Source organism: Meles meles, chromosome 20 (assembly GCF_922984935.1).
Source record: "Meles meles chromosome 20, mMelMel3.1 paternal haplotype, whole genome shotgun sequence".
NCBI lineage: Eukaryota > Metazoa > Chordata > Mammalia > Carnivora > Mustelidae > Meles > Meles meles.
The window spans coordinates 4,963,355-4,984,327 of NC_060085.1; the positions used below are offsets into that span (position 1 = coordinate 4,963,355).

The 20,973-nt window shown below is 40.4% G+C and overlaps 1 protein-coding gene across 1 annotated transcript; it reads right to left on the minus strand.

Annotated features, from left to right (window-relative positions):
• Positions 1-10,459: 10,459 nt before the first annotated feature.
• LOC123932818 (putative methyl-CpG-binding domain protein 3-like 5) lies at positions 10,460-16,664 on the minus strand. Its single transcript, XM_045991458.1, has 2 exons — positions 16,620-16,664; positions 10,460-11,029 (listed from the first exon to the last, which is right to left on the minus strand). The coding sequence occupies exons 1-2, from the start codon at positions 16,662-16,664 to the stop codon at positions 10,460-10,462; spliced, it is 615 nt and encodes a 204-aa protein (XP_045847414.1).
• Between the last annotated feature and the right edge of the window lie 4,309 nt (positions 16,665-20,973).

Here is a 20,973-nt window from a genome sequence, read left to right on the forward strand (position 1 = left end):
TATTAAAAGGTGTTTGGGTAACTCTTCCAGCATCCCCTGGACCTGGGAATGGAAGTTGTGTTTTAATTCTATAACATGGCTTGAGGAGCTTCCTTCAAAATCTTGACTCCTATTTTCATACTTGGTAGATACACACCCAGTTTGCTGTGGAAGCAAACTGTTCTATCTCTATCTCTCTTCCTCCCTCCCTTCCTTCCTTCGCCTCTTCCTTACTTCCTCCTCCTTTCCTCTCTCCCTCCTTCCCTCTTCCCTCCCTTCCTCCATCTTTCATTTTACATTGGGGCATGGCTACCATCTGTCACTATACAACATTATTAAAATATCAATGACTGTATGCCCTGTGCTATACATTTCATCCCTATGACTTTCATAACTGGAAGCCTAGATCTCCCACTCACCCTACCCATTTGCCCATCTCCCCCATACCCTCTCTACTGGCAACCATCAGTTTGTTCTCTGTCCTTATAGGTCTGATTCTGGTTTTTGTTTATTCATTTGTTTTGTTGTTTAGATTCCACATATAAATGAAATCATATGGTATTTGTCTTTATCTGTCTCTCTTATTTCGCTTAGCATGATATCCTCTAGTTCCATCCATGTTGTCACAAATGGCAAGATCTCACCCTTTGATGGCTGAATTATATTCCATTGTATATATAGACCACATCTTCTTTATCCATTCATCTATTGTGGACACTTGGGTTTCTTCCATATATTGGCTATTGTAAATAATGCTGCAATAAACATAGGGGTGCATATATCTTTTCGAATTAGCGTTTTGGTTTTCTTTGGGCAAATACCCAGTATCAGAATTACTGAATCATATGGTATTTCTTTTTTCAATTTTTTGAAGGACCTCCATACTGTTTTCCATAGTGGCTGCACCAATTTACATTCCTACCAACAGTGCCCTTTTCTCCGTGTCTTCACCAACTCTTGTTATTTCTTGTCTTTTTTATTCCAGCCATTCTAACTGGTGTGCGGCAATATCACATTGTGGTTTTGATTTGCATTTCCCTGTTGATGAGTGGTGTTGAACCTATTTTCATGTGTCTGTTGGCCATGTGTATATCCTCTCTGGAAAAATGTCTATTCAGATTCCATACCCTTTTTTTAATCAGATTGTTTTTTTGGTGTTCCGTTGTGTAAGATTTTTATATATTTTGGATACTAACCCCTTATTGAATATATCATTTGCAAATATCATCTTCTATTCAATATGTTTCTTTTTCGTTTTGTTGATGATTTTCTTTGCTGTGCATAAGCTTTTGTTCTGATGAAGTCCCAAGAGTTTATTTTTGCTTTGCTGTCCCTTGCCTCCAGAGACCGATCTAGTAAGAAGTTGCTACAGCCAATGTCAGAGAAATTACTGCCTGTGCTCTTGTCTAAGATTTTTATGTTTTCAGATCTTACATTTAGGTCTTTAAGCAAAAACACCCAAAGACAAACAGACCAAAACTAGAATGTCAGCAGCATGAGTAACCCTTGTCTGTGGATCATGGAACACCTGGAAATGTATGGTACAGTCCTCTCCCCTGGCTCACACATGGATCATCCCCCCACCTCCAACACTCTCTAGTACTGACCCAGTGGGTTTCTCCACCTCCAGCCAATGTTAATCATGCTGCAAATGCGAACCATTTTCCTTAAAGATACAAACAAATGTACTAAAGAAGTGACCATTCCCAGGGTACCATTCCCAGGGCACCTCTGTCAGTTAAGCGTCTGCCTTCGGCTCAGGTTGTGATCCTAGGGGTCCTGGGATCCAGCCCCATGGGCTCCCTGCCCAGCAGGGAGTCTGCTTCTCCCTCTCCTTCTGTCCTTCCCCTCTGCTTGTGTTCTCACTCTCTCACTCTCTCTCAAATGAATAAATTTTTAAAATCTTTAAAAAAAGATATGACTATTCCGTTCTCAACTTCAGTTACACTGGTTAGTGCTTAATGCCTAAGGTAAAAATGAAACTCCTTTTCCTCACATGCATGGTCTGGTTCACTTTGTCAGCTTCACCACACAGCACTGGGAAGTAGTTCTTCCCAGGGCCATCCCAAGATTTAAGGTGGTGCAGAAGCTGTGTCTTTAACTAGGAAGGAGGGAGCAAAGGAGAGACTTCCTCTCTCCTATCTGTGGCAGCTAAAGGGTGAGCACAGGGAAGGCTGCCCCATGAGACACCCCCCAGGATGACCTGAGACTCAGGGAGCAAAGCAAGGGAGTGGGAATCCTTAAACAATATATGTGCTGGTTCGGATAATCTAGAGAACTCGGCTTCGGCATCGGGGCAGTGAGTACCCCGAGACAGAGAGTATGGCAGCGACAACATCATTAGAGTCGAGAGCCCCCCCGGGGGGGGGGGTTGGGTGCTCCCTTTGCCTCCCTCTTCATGAGGGAAGAACATCTCCTGTGCCCCACTCTCATAGCACTGACTTTCTGATCCCTGAGCCTGTTATGCAAAATTCCTCTTCCTTCCAAAAGCTGCCCCAGCCTGAGCTGTTGCAGACCAGCTCCCCCAGAGGGAGAGCAAGAATCCAGAGTTGTCATCCGGCATCACCTGTTGTTAATTGTGATTAACATCAGGTGATCTACTTAACTGGTACATTGGAATCAGCTGGGCAGTTAACAACCACTGATAACCGTGTCCAGTCCTAGCCCTTCTCATGTTCTGATGCAGTATGCAACCTGGTCTCCAGGAATTTTACAAATCCCCAAGGGTCTAAAGGACAGCCAAGGATGAGAAACTACGCCTCTAGCTGCTTGGGGGGCTGTGGTCCTGGACCCTGACTTGTGGGAAACACACCTGGGATGCTTTTGACGCTGTGGGTGTTTGGACACGTTCCAGACCAAGTGTATCACAATGGCTGTGGGAGGGGCCAGGACAGCAGAATTTATTTTCTAAAAACTCCAAATTTTTTGACAGTAAGAAGAAGGACCCTTTTTCTCATTTCAGGGTTTTTCAGGCTTTGGAACACATTAGAATTTCCTGGTAAAATTGGAAAGGACTAGATCCCAGGCAGGGTTATTGGCATCTCTGTACATTACTCGAAGGGGATAAGAAGTATTTCAAACAGTACTTTAAAACTTACCTAGGTGACTTAAATATGCAGCTCATTGTGCCAGCCACCGCATGAAGGTTGAAGAAAAGTGAATTCATGGCAATCAGTGAAGAAAGAACTAATTAAATTGCTCTCCGGGTGCCTGGGTGGCTCAGTGAGTTAAAGCCTCTGCCTTCGGCTCAGGTCATGGTCCAAGGGTCCTGGGATCGAGCCCCCACATTGGGCTCTGTGCTCAGCGGGGAACCTGCTTCCTCCTCTCTCTCTCTGCTTGCCTCTCTACCTACTTGTGATCTCTGTCTGTGAAATAAATAAATAAAATCTTTAAAAATAAATAAAACAAAAAATTGCTCTCTGCGTCGCCTGGTATAGGTAGCTACTTTAGTGACCTTGGGGATGAAGGGCAAACTAGCATTTACCGTTATAAAGGGCATGAGGAATTCAAGAATGTGGAACAAGGTGATTTGGTTTTTAATTTTTTTAAGATCTTTATTTATTTTGATATAGAGACAGCAAGAGAGGGAACATAAGCAGGGGGAATGGGAGAGGGAGAAGCAGGGTTTCCAATGAGCAGGGAGCCCAATGCAGGGCTTGATTCCAGGACCCTGGGATCTTGCTTGATCTGAACCAAAGGCAGACGCTTAACTGACTGAATCACCCAGGTGCCCTGTGATTGGCTTTTAAAGTACAAGACAGTATATGGGAAAGAGTAAAAATTCTGGATGGAGATTTTCTCTCCATGTGCTGAGAGGGAAAACAGGGATCAAAAACAAATGCTCTGGGACAGCTGGGTGGCTCAGTCAGTTAAGCATCTGCCTTCACTTCAGGTCATGATCTGAAGCACGTGGTATTGCTTCTTCATTTTGGCTAATCTGGTGTGTGTAAGATAGTAGGTCCTGATTGGTTAGCATTTCCCTCAAGCCAAGAAGTTAAACATTTTTTCATGTTTTCTGGTTCGTTTTTTCCAGCATTATTAAGGTTGGTTGTCAAATTAAAATTGTGTATAATGAAGGCATACAATATAATTTGATATACACATACATTGTGAAATCGTCTTCCCAGTTAAGCTCATTAGTATATCCATCACCTCACCTAGCTATCATTTTCTGGTGTGGTGATAACACACTTGAGACCTACTCTCTAAGCAAATGTTAAGTATACAATACATAATTATTCACTATAATCACCATGGTGTACTTTAGGTCTCCACAATCTGTTCATCTTATGACTGAAAGATTGTATCATTTTTATTTTAAAGATTTTATTTATGGGGTGCCTGGGAGGCTCAGTGGTCCCTCTGTCTTCGGCTCAGGTCATGATCTCAGCGTCCTGGGATCGAGCCCCACGTCGGGCTCCCTGCTCAGCAGGGAGCCTGCTTCTCCCTCTCTATCTGCCTTCCTCTCTGCCTACTTCTGCCTACTTGTGATTTCTCTCTCCATCAAATAAATAAATAAATAATATTTTTTAAAAAGATTTTTTTATTTATTTGACAGACAGAGATCACAGTAGGCAGAGAGGCAGGCAGAGAGAGAGCGGGGGAAGCAGGCTCCCTGCTGAGCAAAGAGCCCCATGTGGGGCTCAATCCCAGGACCCTGAGATCATGACCTGAGCCGAAGGCAGAGGCTTTAACGCACTGAACCACCCAGGTACCCTAGATTGTATCTTTTGATCAAATTTTTCCTTTCCCCCCACAACCCAGCCTCTGATAAATTCCATTGTATTTTGTGTTATTGTATTTTGACTTTTTTTTAGATGCCATATAAAAGTGAGATCATGCAGTATTTGTGTTTCTGTGTCCAGTTTATTTCACTTAGTATGAAGTCCTCCAGCTTTATCCCTGTTGTTGCAAATAGCAGGACTTATTTCCTTCTCATAGGTGAATAATATGCACACACACACACACACACACACACACATGCACACACATTATACTTTATTCTTCTGCCAGTGGACAGTGTTGTTTGCATACATTGGCTACTGGGAATAATGCTGCAGTGAACATGGGAGTGCAGATGTCTCTTCAAGACAGTGATTTTTCTTTCCTTTGGATAAATACAGGGAGAGTGGGATCGCTGGATCATGTGGTTGTTCTAGTTACATTCCTGCCAACAGGGTATAATGTTTCTCTGTTCTCTACACCCTCACCACTACTCTTTCCACTTTTGTAGAATAACCATGCTAACAGGTATGAGATGGTATCTTATTGTGGCTTTCATTTTCATCTCTCTGACGATCAGTGATGTTGAGCACCCTTCCATGGACCTCATGGGTGTTTGTGTCTCTTTGGAAAATGTCTACTCAGCTCCTGTGAGCATCTATTAACTGCGCTAAATGCCAACATTGGTTGATTTTTTGTTTGTCTGTGTTTTGGAGGGGTTTTTGGGTTTTGTGGGGTTTTCAATATTTGCATTGAATGAGTTCCTTACATATTTTGGATATTAACCTTTTATCAAATATATCCTATTTGCAAATATTTTATCCCATTTCATAGGTTCCCTTTTCATTTTGTTGATTACTTCCTTTGTGTGCAGTAACTTTTTTGTTTGAGGTAGTCCCACTTATTCAGTTTTGCTCTCATTGCCTGTGATTCTGGCATCAGATACAAAAAAAAAATCATTGCTAAGATCAATGTCAAGAAGTTTTCTTCCAAATTTTCCTCTAGGATTTTTAGTTTCAGCTCTTAGGTGAAGTGTTTAGTCTGATGGATGTTAGGGACACCACGTGCTGTGATGTGTACTGAGTGTTATACGGAACTAATGAATCACTGAACACATCAAAAACTAATGATGTACCATAGAGTGACTAACTGAACATAATCAATCAATCAATCAAAAGTTGATCTTTGTGCATGATGTAAGAGTCCACTTTCAATCTTTTCCATGTAGGTATTTGGTTTTCCCAAGTCATTCACTGAAAAGACTATCCTCCAACTCTGCATTCTTAGTGACTTTGTTGAAAATTAGTTGACCTTATGTGTGTGGGTTTATTTGTGGGCCCTCTATTCTGTTCTATTGGTGTGTCTGTCAGGTTTTATGCCAGTACCATACTGCTTTGTACACTACAGTTTTGTAATATTATTTAAAATCAGAAAGTGTGTGGTGCATAAACAATGAATCTTGGAACACTGAAAAGGTAAAATAAAATTTAAAAAAATAAAAACAGAAAGTGTGGTGCCTCCAGCTTCTTTCTTTTTGTTCAGAATTGATTTAGCTATTTGGAGTATTTTGTAGTTCGGTGTGAAAAAAAAATTTTTTTTTAGTTTCAGAGGTAAAGTTTAGTGATTCATCAGTTGCATGTAACACCCAGGGCTCATTACAGCAAGTGCCCTCCTTAATGTCTATCTCCCAGTTACTCCATCCCCCATCCACCTCCCCTCCAGCAACCATCAGTTTGTTTCCTAGAGTTGAGTCTCTTATGGTTTGTCTCCCTCCCTGATTCCATCTTGTTTTATTTTTCGCTCCCTTCTCCTATGATCCTGTTTTGTTTCTTAAGTTCCATGTATGATTGAAATCACATGATAATTGTCTTTCTCTGATTGACTTATTTTGCCTTGTTAGCATTATTAGCATTATTATTAACATAATACCCTCTAGCTCCATCCACATCATTGCAAATGGCAAAGCTTCATTTTTGATGGCTGAGTAATATTCCATTGAAGATTTTTTTTTTTTTTTTTAAATCTGAAAAATACCAATAGAATTTTGATGGAAATTGCATTGACTCTGTAGATGGATTGGGGCATTTTAATAAAATTAATAATGTTATTAAAAATAATTAAAATTAATTAATTAATTATTAAATTTAATAACATTAAAAATTAAATTTTAATAAATAAAATTTATTATATATAATATATTATATATTATATATTTATATAATATATTATATATTTATATAATATATTATATATTATATATTTATATAATATATTATATATTATATATTTATATAATATATTATATATTTATATAATATATTATATATTATATATTTATATAATATATTATATATTATATATTTATATAATATATTATATATTATATATTTATATAATATATTATATATTATATATTTATATAATATATTATATATATTATATATAATATATATAAATAAAATAAAAAATTAATTTTAATAACATTAATTCTTAAAATCTATGAACACAGGATATCTTTCCATTTATTTGTCTTCTTCCATTTCCTTCTGTGTTTTACACTTTCCAATGTACAGATCTTTTGCCTCCTTGAAATAAGAAAAAATAAAATGCAACAAACCAAACTAGTATGAGCCAAGCCAGTGGTGGTGCAAAGAGAGACATCTGACAGGGCTCAACAGAAGCCCTGAAAATCAGAGAAGTTGTGACCATCCAGAGAGAGCCCGAAGAACCAACTGGATCCAGAAGTGACACGGAGGAAAGGAGGGAGCTGAGGTCAGGGAGGAGAGAGCCAAGAATGGAGGAAAGAAGTCTAGTCTAGCCAAAAAAAAGAAGTGGCAGGTAGCACACTGCACTTAGGCTGGGTTTAGAGTGGGCCATAAATGCAATGACTGGTATTCCTCTAGGAAGAGAAGAAGCATAGAGATGTGGAGGGAAGCAGGATGTGTAAAAGATGCAGGCAGAGATTGGGGTGTGCTGCCACAAGCAGCAGGAATGCACAAGCACCAGGACCTGGAAGAGGCAAGGAAGGATTCTCTGCTGTTGATAAACCATGAATTGACCATAGGACTCCCCATTTATTCTCATTCAAACCATCAAAAGCTAATATAGTACATTGTCTTTAAAATTCTAATTAATGCATGGCCTATCATACAGATGTCCTGGAGGTCACTGACCATGCAGGATGCCATCATGTAAATTTCCCTGGTCCCTAGTTATCACACCTGAACACCTTCTTCTTGTTGTTCCTCTTCCTCCCCTCCTCTCCCTCCCTCTCCCCCTCTTCTCCTTCTTCTTCTTCTCCTTTCTTCTCCTTCCTTCTTCTCCTTTCTCCTCCCCCTCCTCCTCCTCCTCCTCCTCCTCCTTCTTCTTCTTCTTCTCCTTCTTCTTCTTCTTCTCCTTCTTCTTCTTCCTCTTCTCCTCCTCCACATCCTTATTCTTCTTCTTCATTTTGTAGTTTTCAACCTTTACTTGACAATCGGCAATTAGTTACCATCCACGTTAACTATCTGTAGATTTTTAAAAGTGGTAACTGGTACATAGATAACCAACATATAGAGCTTCTTTGATGAATCTTCATCCTCACTACATTTTTCTAGACAACTGCACATGGATACTGTCTAGAACATTCCTTATTCCTTTGGCCCAGACAGCTTTGTTGAGCCTGGTATCAATGTGCACATCTGGAGGTCCCATCTCTTTCATGGCAAATTTCCAGATCTTCCTGAATGCTCAAGGGGCACACTTTTTGAAACCCACTTCATGGATGTGCTTGTGAATGTTGGTAGTATACTCTCTGGTCTCTACCTCGCTGATGGCAGAACAGCCCTTCTTCTTACCACCCTTTTTGTGAGAGCCATTCTGCTGGTCCCAGGTTGGGAAGGAACAACTTCGTTTTTCAGCTTGACTCCCTGAAATTCAGCCTACATCTGGAAACCAGTCAGGAATAATTTAAAAGCCCAATAAAAAGAAAAGCCCAACAGAAATTAACTCAAAGGATGAGCCTGGGTGTTATATGCAACTGAATTATTGAACACTACATCTGAAACTAATGATGTACTTTATGTTGGCTAATTGAATTTAAATTAAAAAATAAATAATTTACTCCTCCAAAAAATAAATAAAATAAAATTAACTTAAGATAAAACAATTTAATAGAAAATAAAAATAGGAAAGATTCAATAAGGGTAGAAATCAGCTATGTTGATGGAACTTGAGTAGATTATGTCCAGACATAGATACTTGCAGAATACAAATGAGGGGGGAAGGTTTTGTCCTGCCCACCCCCATGCCCACCCCTACTATGCTGTCCTCCCAGGTGGTCTCAAACCCAGGCAGCCACTCCTACACTGTGACCTCACTCAGTTCCACCTCCCAGAATGCCAGGTCTGGCAGGTAAGAGCCCTGTATACTGGGTTCCACTTCATGTTCCATAAAGGGCTCTGTGCCTGGATCCTACTGGACCAGAGTGGGGATGTCCTACCCCAGGACATTGAGAATTTGGAATATGCAGATTAACCCACACTGAAGAGTCAGATCTGTCCCTGTTCTGGGGTGGAATCAGAACCTCCACCAAACCTGCTGGCTCTGGGAGGGAGTTTTCACTAAGTTAAATCCAGTGCCTATTGTAGGAGGCACGGAGTATAGCTGTCTGAGGCATAGCTGTCCACTTCCACTCACTCTCTAACCTTTTGTTTTTCAGTCTTTGACCCTCTGAAATCAGGCTTCCTTCCCCATCTCTGCTAAAACTATCTGAGGGTTTTGAAGGGGCGGGGGGTGGGAGGTTGGGGGAGCCAAGTGGGGGGTATTATGGAGGGCACGTATTACATGGAGCACTGGATGTGGTGCATAAACAATGAATACTGTTGCACTGGAAATAAATAAATAAAACAAAACAAAACAAAAACTACTCTACTAAAAGTTTAAGAAGTCCAGAAAATGCCAGAATCTTCCAGAATCACATCTCTTCTTTCCCTTCCTGACCCTAGTGAGACAGTCTCCGCCTCTGACTTCTGTGATGTGACACCTTGATTCCGTCAATTATTTGTTCACCATAAATGATAATGTTTACTGGATAAATTGTTTATAAGTAAAATGAATTGTTTATTGAATAATTTCAATGTGTCCTGTGCTGTGGGGTGGACAATTTTCATTCGGGACGAAGGCAGTGAGCCTGCTAGCAAGGATTCTTTCTTTTTTATTTTTTTATTTCTTATTTCTTTTTTTATTTAAATTCAATTAGCCAGGACATCGTACATCATTGGTTTTTGATATAATGTTCAATGATTCATCATTGAACAATGGGTGTAACACCCATTGCTCATCACATCACATGCCTCCTTAATACCCATCATCCGGTTACCCCATCTTCCTACCCTCCTTTCTACAACCCTCAGTTTGTTTCCTGGTGTCAAGAGTCTCATGTGGTCTGTCTCCCCCTCTGATTTCTTCGCATTCCATTTTCCCCCTGACCCCTATTGTCCTCTGCATTATTTCTTAGGTTCCACATATAAATGAAACCATATAATCCATGTTTCTCTGACTTATTTCACATGAAATCCAATCTCTTACCCACAAAACCACCACTCTACTCTTTCACAACCTTGTCTCTCAAGAGTTTAATGAAGTACAATTTTGATGTAACAAAGCACAGTGGTATAGAGCAAGAAACAAGATTGACATCGTGACAGAAAGTGAAACTGGGGGCAGTCTCACAGTGAAGCTTCTGGATCCTTCCACACAACCTTTTCCAACTCTTCCTCTAGTTGTCAGAACGTCCCTCTTGGCTTCTGGCTTTCTCCACCTCCCTGGCAAGCCTGTCTGCCCTCAAGGCCTCAGCCAGTCTCTCTCTTGATTTTTTCACTTTCCAAGTCTGTCTCCGGATATCTCCAGGTGTTACTGGCTGTCTGCAGATGGGTGGTGGGAAATGGAGACCCACTCCTGGGACCATCCCTGCCCAAGATGGTACCATGCTGGGCCCAGGGCCACTAGGTAGAGACCCTACATCCGCACTGCCTAGTGCAATTACTTGTAAGGTACTTATGAAGTCCAAAGTACTTAAAATTTCTCCTTCACTGCTGCTGGCTTGGAGTTCCTGCAGTCTGCTGTATGCAGAGATTTGCTGGGGCTTCTCCAAGGTCCTGTCCCATTGATTATACCTGACCTCATTGCCAGGATGGGAAATTATGCTTGTGACTGGCCTTTTAAAAACACAATTGGTCAGTCTTGTAGGAAGTGCAGCTCTTTCATGATGTCTTTTCTTGGCCTTGGCTAAACGGACTTGTCTTTTCTTCTCCATGGTCTGGAGCATCATGCTTCTTTTGAGCTTGCTCTTTGAAAACAAAAAGAAATGTGATATTTGAATAAAATGAGAGATGAGGACCATCAGCCACAAAGAACCTTCTCTGCTCATTTGGATTTTCCACCCTCCTCTCTCCATGAGGAAATATGTCTTGAATTGCACTGGGCATCACAATCATCTCTATGGTGCCAGAGTTGCTAAAACTTAGATTTCTGGACCTCAAGCCAAGTAGGTCTGGGCTGGGGCCAGGAATCTACATTTCTAAGGGTTCCCAGGTGGTGTTGATGTTGCGGGTGTGGGCACCACACACTGACAATTAGTTCTGGGACACCATCAAGCAGATATAAGTCAAGGACAGAAAGTTTGAGGTCATTACCCAGTGCCAACTCCAGACCGTTTCTCCTCCATGTTCCCTAGAGGATGTTTCCCTCTTCCCACCCATGTCAGTATCAAGCACACACATGCTGGTACCCCCTGACCCACCATTATTTGGGCACAAGGATCATAGGTTTCTTTGTATCCCAAGACTTCAGGTTTTCAGTATCTCTTTACTATGCTTTAAGACACATTACCTCCTGGCATTCTTAGCCTTCGTGCCTCATCTTCAGTGAGATTATGTCGCTCCCAACCCTGAGATACTCAATTTCTTTGACTTGCACACCCAAATCCCATATTTACTCAACTATCTTCCTGTTCATAAATAAGTAACTCAAAAATACCATATTCCCATCACACAGTTCCACTTTTTTTGTACAAAGATCTCCATTGTAAACCATTTTTCAAGGTTGTGGTACAAAACATTCTCCCTGATATTCTTCCTTCTCTTCTCCTCCCTGTTAATGTCAGCTGCTCTATCTGACTTAACACAACGATCGATGCTTCTTAGAAATCAACCCTGCTTTCACATTTGTTCACCCACACCCCTGTAGAGGCCATCCTTCCATTTCCTTGATTTCAAATACCGTTAGCCCATAGAACTAGAAATGCCCATAGAATCAGGACAGATCTAACTCCAACTCTGATACCCAGTGCCATCCCCCCACTCACCTCTTCAGTGATAATACTGATAACTCCACTCACAGTGACCAGATCCCAAGTTGAACCAACCAATTCCCCAAATAATTCATTGCTATCAAAGTGTCCCCAAACCCACTGCTAGTATAATGTCCTGTCTAAACCTGAGTGTCATCCTGGCCGCCTGCCACCTCACACTCATAACAACGAGTCCTGAATCCATCTAACAAACTCAACACCCCCCCCCCAAAAAAATTCCAGTCAAGAAATGGGCAGAAGATATAAACAGACATTTCTCCAAAAAAGACATACACATGAACAATAGACACATGAAAAACTGCTCAAAATCACTTAGCATCAGGGAAATAGAAATCGAAACCACACGAGATACCACCTGACACTGGTCAGAACGGCTAAAATTAACAACCCAGGAAACAGATGTTGGTGAGAATACAGAGAAAAGGGAACCCTCTAACACTGTTGGTGGGAATGCAAACTGGTGCAGCCACTCTGGAGAACGGTATGGAGGTTCCTCAAAAAGTTAAAAATATCACATCTTCTTTATCCATTCATCTGTTGATGGACATCTAGGTTCTTTCCATAGTTTGGCTGTTGTGGACATTGCTGCTATAAACATTCGGGTGCATGTGCCCCTTCAGATCACTACGTTTGTATATTTAGAGTAAATACCCAGTAGTGCAGTTGCTAGGTAATAGGGTAACTCTATTTTCAACTTTTTTGAGGAACCTCCATGCTGTTTTCCAGAGTGGTTGCACCAGCTTGCATTCCCACGAACAGCGTAGGAGCATTCCCCTTTCTCCGCATCCTCGCCAGCATCTGTCATTTCCTTATGTGGTATATATACAATGGAATACTATGCAGCCATCAAAAGAAATGAAATCTTGCCATTTGCGATGATGTGGATGGAACTAGAGGGTATTATGCTTAGCGAAATAAGTCAATCAGAGAAAGACAACTATCATATGATCTCCCTGATATGAGGAAGTGGAGATGCAATGTGGGGGGTTTGGGGAGTAGGAAAAGAATAAATGAAACAAGATGGGAGCGGGAGGGAGACGAACCATAAGAGACTTTTAATCTCACAAAAAAAACTGAGGGTTGCTGGGAGTCAGGGGATCAGGAGAGGGTGGTGGGGTGATGGACATTGGGGAGGGTACATTGTATGTTTATTTAAAAATTTAAAAATTAATTAAAAATAAAAGAAAGGAAAAAAAAGTTAAAAATAGAACTACCCGGGGTGCCTGGGTGGCTCAGTGGGTTAAAGCCTCTGCCTTCGGCTCAGGTCATGATCCCAGGGTCCTGGGATTGAGCCCTGCCTCAGGCTCTCTGCTCAGCAGGACCCTGCTTCCTCCTCTCTCTCTCCCTGCCTCTCTGCCTACTTGTGATCTCTGTCTGTCAAATAAATAAATAAAATCTTTTAATAAAAAAAAAAAAAGAACTACCCTATGACCCAGCAATTGCACTACTAGGTATTTATTCAAAGGATATAAACAGTGATTCGAAGGGGCACATGCACCCCAATGTTTACAGCAGCAATGTCCACAATAGCCACACTATGGGAAGAGCCCAGGTGTCCATCAACGGATGAATGGATAAAAAAAAATGCTATAATGGAATATTACTCAGCCATCAAAAAGAATGAAATCTTAACATTTGTAACAACGTGGATAGAACTAGAGGGCATTATGCTAAGCAAAATAAGTCAGTCAAGAAAAAGATAAATATCATATGATCTCACTCATATGTGGGGTTTAAGAAACAAAACAGATGAACATGTAGGAATGGAAGGAAAAATAAAATAAGAGAAAAACAGAGAGGGAGGCAAGCCATAAGAGATTCTTAACTCTAAAAAACGAACCGAGGGTTACTGGAGGGGAGGTGGGGATGGGGTAATTGTGTGATGGGCATTAAGGAGGGCACTTGATGTAATGAGCACTGGGTGTTATATGCAACTGATGAATCTCTGAATTCTACCCCTGAAACTAATAATATACTATATATTAACTAAACTGAATTTAAGTAAAAATTTTAAAAATCAAATAAATAATAAGACTCTCAACTTCTGAATAATTTTTGAGCACATTTCAGTTTCCCTACAAAACACCATTTCTCCAGTGACCTTTCTGATCCAGCCCTCAGAATTACATTTTTCTGTTAATTTTTTTCAATGTTCACTAGTACATGTATTATCTCTTTCACATAGTTTTTCTTTTTTTTAATATTTTACTAACTTATTGAGAGGAAAAAGTGAGAGAGAGACAAACCAGGGGAAGGGGGAGGGAGAAACAGGCTCCCGGATGAGCAGGAAGCCCTATGCAGGGCTCAATCCCAGGACCCTTAGATCATGACCTGCACAGAAGGCAGATGCTCAAATGAGCCACCCAGGTGCCCCTCATATTGTTTTTCTATAAATGGATATTCAGTGAAGAGATGATTGATGTGAACCTTAATGTTTTATAGCAGTGTCCACTTGTTTTGCCTTAGAAGGTACTAAGTTATATTCACTGAAAGAAATTATTCAAACTAAAAATAAAAAATACTTTCTAGATTTTTGAAGTAAATTCACTTAACCACTATTATACAACAAGATCATCTCTATGGTGCCAGACTGCACTAAATGATCGCTGCCTAAGATTTTTTTTATATCCTTTCTCCTTGGAATTCACTGTAGCATTCCCTTTATCCACAGTTTCAGTTAACCAAGGTCAACTGTGGTCTGAGGTCCAGATGGAATGGTTAGGAGTGTACCCTAACACTACGTCAGAGTGCCTATGTCATTCACCCCACTCCCTCTCATCACGTAGGCATTTTGCTGTCTCACATCATCACGAGAAGAAGGGGGAGTACAGTAAAATATTTTGAGAGAGACTACATTCACATAAATTATTATAATATATTGTTATACTTAATTCTACTTTATTATTGTTGTTAACTTCTTGCTGTGCCCAATTTCTAAATTAAACTTTATCGTAGGTATGTCTGTATAGGGAAAAAATATAAAGGATATACATAGGGTTAAATATTACCCATGGTTTCAGGTGTCCACTGAGGGTCTTGGAAAATGTCACCCTGGGGGATATGGGAGGAGTACCACAGAAGACTCTAATCACAATAAGCTGTTTAAAATCCAAACTTAGTCAGTGTGCCTTTCTTTTTAAACCAACCATTTCTATCTTTTTTTAAGGGAAGCCATAAATCCCATATCATTCCAGTTGTCCCGAGATAATTATTTATTTCTTTTTTTTAATTGTTTTATTTTTTCAGCGTTCTAAGATTCATTGTTTATGCACCACACCCAGTGCTCCATGCAATACGTGCCTTCCTTAATACCCACCACCAGGCTTACCCATTGCCCCCCTTCTTTCCTCCAAAACCCTGTTTGTTTCTGAGTCCACAGTCTCTCCTGGTTCATCTCCCCCTCCAATTTTCCCCAGTTCACTTCTCCCCTCCATCTCCCAGTGTCCTCTGTGTTATTCCTTATGCTCCACAAGTAAGTGAAACCATATGATAATTGACTCTCTCTCTGATTGACTTATTTCACTTAGCATAATCTCCTCCAGTCCCACCCATGTTGGGTATTCATCCTTACATAACAAAAGTTGGGTATTCATCCTTACATAATTTTTTTAAGTGTTATTCATTTATTTGGGGGAGAGAGAGGCAGACTCCCCACTGAATATGCAGGGAGCCTGACATGGGGTTTAATCCCAGGACCCTGGGATCATGACCTGAGCCAAAGGCAGACGCCTAACCAACTGAGCCACCCAGGTGGCCCTCCTACCATAATTACTAATAACGACCCTTTCAATGCTCAAGAGGTCCTAGTTTGGATGGAAAACTACTTGATCCCCCCATTTATAGAGCACCTATTATATGCCAAGTTGTGCACTAAAACCCATCATCCAGAATTTAACTTAACGAAGTTACTGCCCCTGTTTATTTTAATCTTGGTGAGACAAAAGACTTAATACAAAGAGTAATGAATGTCTAATATCATGCCAGGTATAATTAATGGCTGTGACAAACAGTAAGGTTGATAGAGAGAGGAAGAGGGAGGGATGGAGGAAGATAGTGGGGAGGGATAAGAGGACAAAGAAATTAATTACAATTATTGATGATGAAGAGATCAGGGGAGGACTGAGGACATATGTGAGCAAAGAACAGAATTAAAAAAAAAAAAGACCAAGAACATTGCAAATTAAGGAATTTTCCAGAGAGGGGAACAATTTAAACCGTGCAGGACCACAGGCTACATCCATGTCCTATTGATATTGTTGGGTGAAACAAAACAACAAAACAAAAGGGCATGTAATGCATGGAGCACTGGGTGTGGTGAAAAACAATGAATACTGTTACGCTGAAAATAAATAAATAAATAAATCTAGCCTATTAGCCCAAAAAACCTTCATATGCGAAATAGTACAATATCTTAAACATCACTTAAAAAACATTAACACCTAAGAAACAGCTTTCAGTAAGATTTCTCCTCATTTTTAAATCTCCCGTCTTCTCACTTATAAGAAGTTTCACATAAGGGTAAGTATACAATGGGCACTGGTTCCATCAGCATGCACTCCACACTCACCAAAGTGGGCTGGTTGGAAGAACACGTGGATGCAGGTCCTTCCATGGTTGCACTCCTGATGTGAGAGCTGGTGGCTTGCTGGAAAATGTGAGATTTCTGCTTCTGACTCCCCTTTTATGGAGGAAGGGAGTGAATAACCCAATCAGCCGATAATCCAGCAGAAATACCCTATCTTACATCAATGGGATTCGAACAGTTCCTAAATCTTTATACAAAGACACAAAAATTGGGGCACCTGGCTGGCTCAGGGTTATGAATTTGAACTCCACATTGGGTTGCCTCTTTGGCTGTAGAGATGACTTAAGTAAACAAACTTTTTTAAAAACACAAATATGTGGAGATTTTGACACTGTCAGATACTGTTGATTAATGATTAATGAAATGATTAATGAAATCATTAAATAAATTTGTATGTGAGCTATATTTGGGGTTTTTTAAAGATTTTACTTATTATTTATTTGACAGAGAAAGAGAGCATAAGCAGGGGGAGTGGCAAACAGAGGGAGAGGAGAAGCAGGCTCCCCACTGAGCAGGGAGCCTGATGGGGGTCCCCTGGGATCATAACATGAGCCAAAGACACTTCACAAATGAGCCACCCAGGTGCCCCTCTTTTATCATTCTATTGTTCCCTCAATAAACTTATCAGTTGCAATCATATACAAATCTCCATGTAGTTAATGAGGGGCTCCTGGCGGCTCAGTCCATTAAGCATCTCACTCTTGATTTCAGCTCAGTCTTGATCTTAGGGTGGGGAGTTCAAGCCCTGCCCTGTGCTTCACGCTGGGTGTGGAGCCTACTTAATGTGTCCTTTACTTAATGTAGTCTAATGCAACTACTTTTACCACCTTCCCCAAATGATAATACATTCAAACACTTCTAACTACATTTTTAACATTTCTGACTCTGCTTTACTCTTCTCATGCATTTCGATTCTACGTATATTTTAATCTCTAAGAGATTTCTAGGATTGTCTCATTAAAAAAAATTCAGGAGTTGCGGGGTAGGAATAGGGTGGCTGGGTTATGGACATGGGGGAGGGTATGTGCTATGATAAGTGATGTGAATGTATAAGCCTGATGATTCACATACCTGTACCCCTGGGGCAAATAATACATTATACGTTAATTTAAAAAGCAAAAAAAAAAAAATTTAAAGGAAGAAAAAAAAACAAAATTCATTTGTTTAACTGTAAATTTCCCTTTCATTCTCTTCATTCCTTCCTGAATTCCTGATTTTTTTTTGGCTTAAGCCAAAAAAAGGAATTTATTATTTCATATAGCTAAACAGCCCAGGGATAGAACTCCTCTCAAATCAGCGTGATTCAAGGTTCAATGGCCCTAGGTCATTTTCAGGCCCTGCACTTAGTGGGGTAGATCTATTCTCAGACTTTGAGATGGGCCCCAGAAACTTGAAAGTCTCTTTTTTTTTTTTTTTTTGAATTATGTCATGTTAGTCACCAGACAGGACATCATTAGGTTTTGATGTAGTGTTCCATGACTCATTGTTTGCATATAACACCCAGTGCTCCATGCAATACGTGACCTCCTTACTACTCTCACTGGGCTCACTTATCCCCCCACCTCCTCCCCTCTAAAACCCTCAGTTTGATTCCCAGAGTCCATAGTTTCTCATGGTTTGTCTCTCCCTCTGATTTTCCCCCTTCATTTTTCCCTTCCTTCTCCTAATGTCCTCCATGCTATTCCCTATGTTCCATAAATAAGTGAAGCCATATAATTGTCTTTCTCTGCCTGACTTATTTCATTCAGCATAATCTCCACCAGTTCCATCCATGTTGATAAAAATATTGGGTATTCGTCCTTTCTGATGGCTGAGTAATATTCCATTGTATATATGAACCACATCTTCTTGGTGCATTCATCTGTTGAAGGGCATCTCAGCTCCTTCCACCATTTGGCTATTGTGGACATTGCTGCTACAAACATTGGGGTGCATATGGCCCTTCTTTTCATTACATCTGTATCTTTAGGTAAATACCCAGCAGTATAATTGCAGGGTCAAAGGGAAGCTCTGTTTTTAACTTTTTTTTTTTTAAAGATTTTATCTATTTATTCGACAGAGAGAGATCACAAGTAGGCAGAGAGGCAGGCAGAGAGAGAGAGAGAGAGGAGGAAGCAGGCTCCCCACCAAGGAGAGAGCCTGATGCAGGGCTCGATCCCAGGACCCTGGAATCACGACCTGAACCGAAGGCAGAGGCTTTAACCCTCTGAGCCACCCAGGTGCCCCTGTTTTTAACTTTTTGATGAACCTCCATACTGTATTCCAAAGTGGCTGCACCAAACTTGTATTCCCACCAACAGTGTTGCATTCCTGATTTTCAATCTGGGAGTCTATTTCTTTAGGTTGAAGAACTAGTCTAGTATTTGCTTTCTAGATCAAATCTGCTTGCAATGAAATGTTTCATTTTAAGTTGTTCTTATTGTGGGCAATATTGCTGTTGGTATAGAATTCTGGTTTTGATATGACATTTCTTCTAACATTTTAAAAATTGCACTCTGTTAATACCAAACATATTTAACTTTTGCTTCAATACCACTAGTTAACCTTTTTCTTATTTATCTGGCCTCTGCATTGTCCAAAATCTGTCACCTTAACTTTGGTTTTTTAGACAATGGTGTATCTCCCTACTGTCTCCTGTGTAATGACTTTGTTTAGGGGATGGTGATTTAATTACATCTGTGGGTTGGTGTCTTTCATCAATGTTGAACTGACTGTGTATTTTTACTTCAGACATCATTCTTCCCCCATGATCTCACAGCTCTTCTTTTTTATTATTTTTTATTCAAATTCAATTTAATTAACATATATTGCAGTATTAGTTTCAAAGGTATAATTTAGTGATTCATCAGTTGCATACAACACCCAGCACTCATTACATCAAGTGTCCTCGTTAATGCCCATCACCCAATTACCCCATCCACCCACCCACCTCCCCTCCAGCAGCCCTCAGTTTGTTTCCTAGAGTTAAGAGTCTCTTACATTTGCCTCCCTCTCTGTTTTTATCTTATTCTAGTTTTCCTTCCTTTCCCCCATGTTCATCTATTTTTTTTGTTAAATTCTGCATATGAGTGAAATCACATGGTAATTGTCTTTCTCTGACAGCCTTATTTCATCTCAGCTCCTCTTTTGATCTCACTTTTCTTTTAACCCTGTCCTGAGTTTACTAAGAGTGTTCACCTTATAGTTTTGTTAGGATATTTGCTCTTGAATTGTCTTCTGGTTTAGTAACTCAGCCCTTTGGTAAAATCATTCCCTTCTTAAATACTTAAATTTTTATTTTGGTTCTACCATAAGTGTAACACATAACTTTAAAAAGATAGCAGAGAAGGGCATCTGGGTGGCTCAGTTGGTTAAGCACCTGCTTTCAGCTCAGGTCATGATCCCAGGCTCGTGGGAAGGAGCCCTGCATAGGGTTCCTGGCTCAATGGGGAATTTGCTTCTTCCTCTGCCCCTGGTCCCCACTGTGCTTTCTCTCTCTCTCTCTCAAATAATTAAATAAAATCTTTTAATAAATAAATAAAAAGATAACAGAGGAGTTTCACAATGAAGAGAAATGTTTTCCTTCTTTTTTTATTAATGGCTTAATTTTATTTTATTTTTTCAGTGTTCAAGACTTATTGTTCATGCACCACACCCAGTGCTCCATAAAATGCATCCCTCTTTAACACCCACCACCAGGTTCACCCATCCTCCCACTCCCCTCCCTTCCAAAACTCTCAGTTTGTTTCTCAGACTCTACAGTCTCTCATGATTCATCTCCTCCTCTAATTTCCCTCAATTCACTTTTCTTTCCTTCTCCTAATGTCCTCATATTATTCCTAATACTCCACAAGTAAGTGAAACCATATGATAATTGACTTTCTCTGCTTGACTTATTTCACTCAGCATAATCTCCTCCAGTCCCATCCATGTTGATGCAAAAGTTGGGTATTCAGGAGCGCCTGGGTGGCTCGGTTGGGTGACTCCCTTTGGCTCAGGTCATGATCCTGGAGTCTCAGGATCAAGTCCTGCATCAGGCTCCCTGCTCAGCAGGGAGTCTGCTTCTCCCGCTGACCTGTCTCCTCTCATGCTCTCTCTCTCTCAAATAAATAAATAAAATCTTTTTAAAAAAAAAAGTTGGGTATTCATTCTTTCTGATGGCTGAATGATATTCCATTGTATATATGGACCACAACTTCTTTATCCATGCATCTGTTGAAGGGCACCTTGGCTCTTTCCACAGTTTGGCGATTGTGGACATTGCTGCTATGACATTGGGGTACAGATGGCCCTTCTTTTCACTACATATGTATCTTTGGGGTAAATGCCCAGTAGTGCAATTGCAGGGTCATAGGGA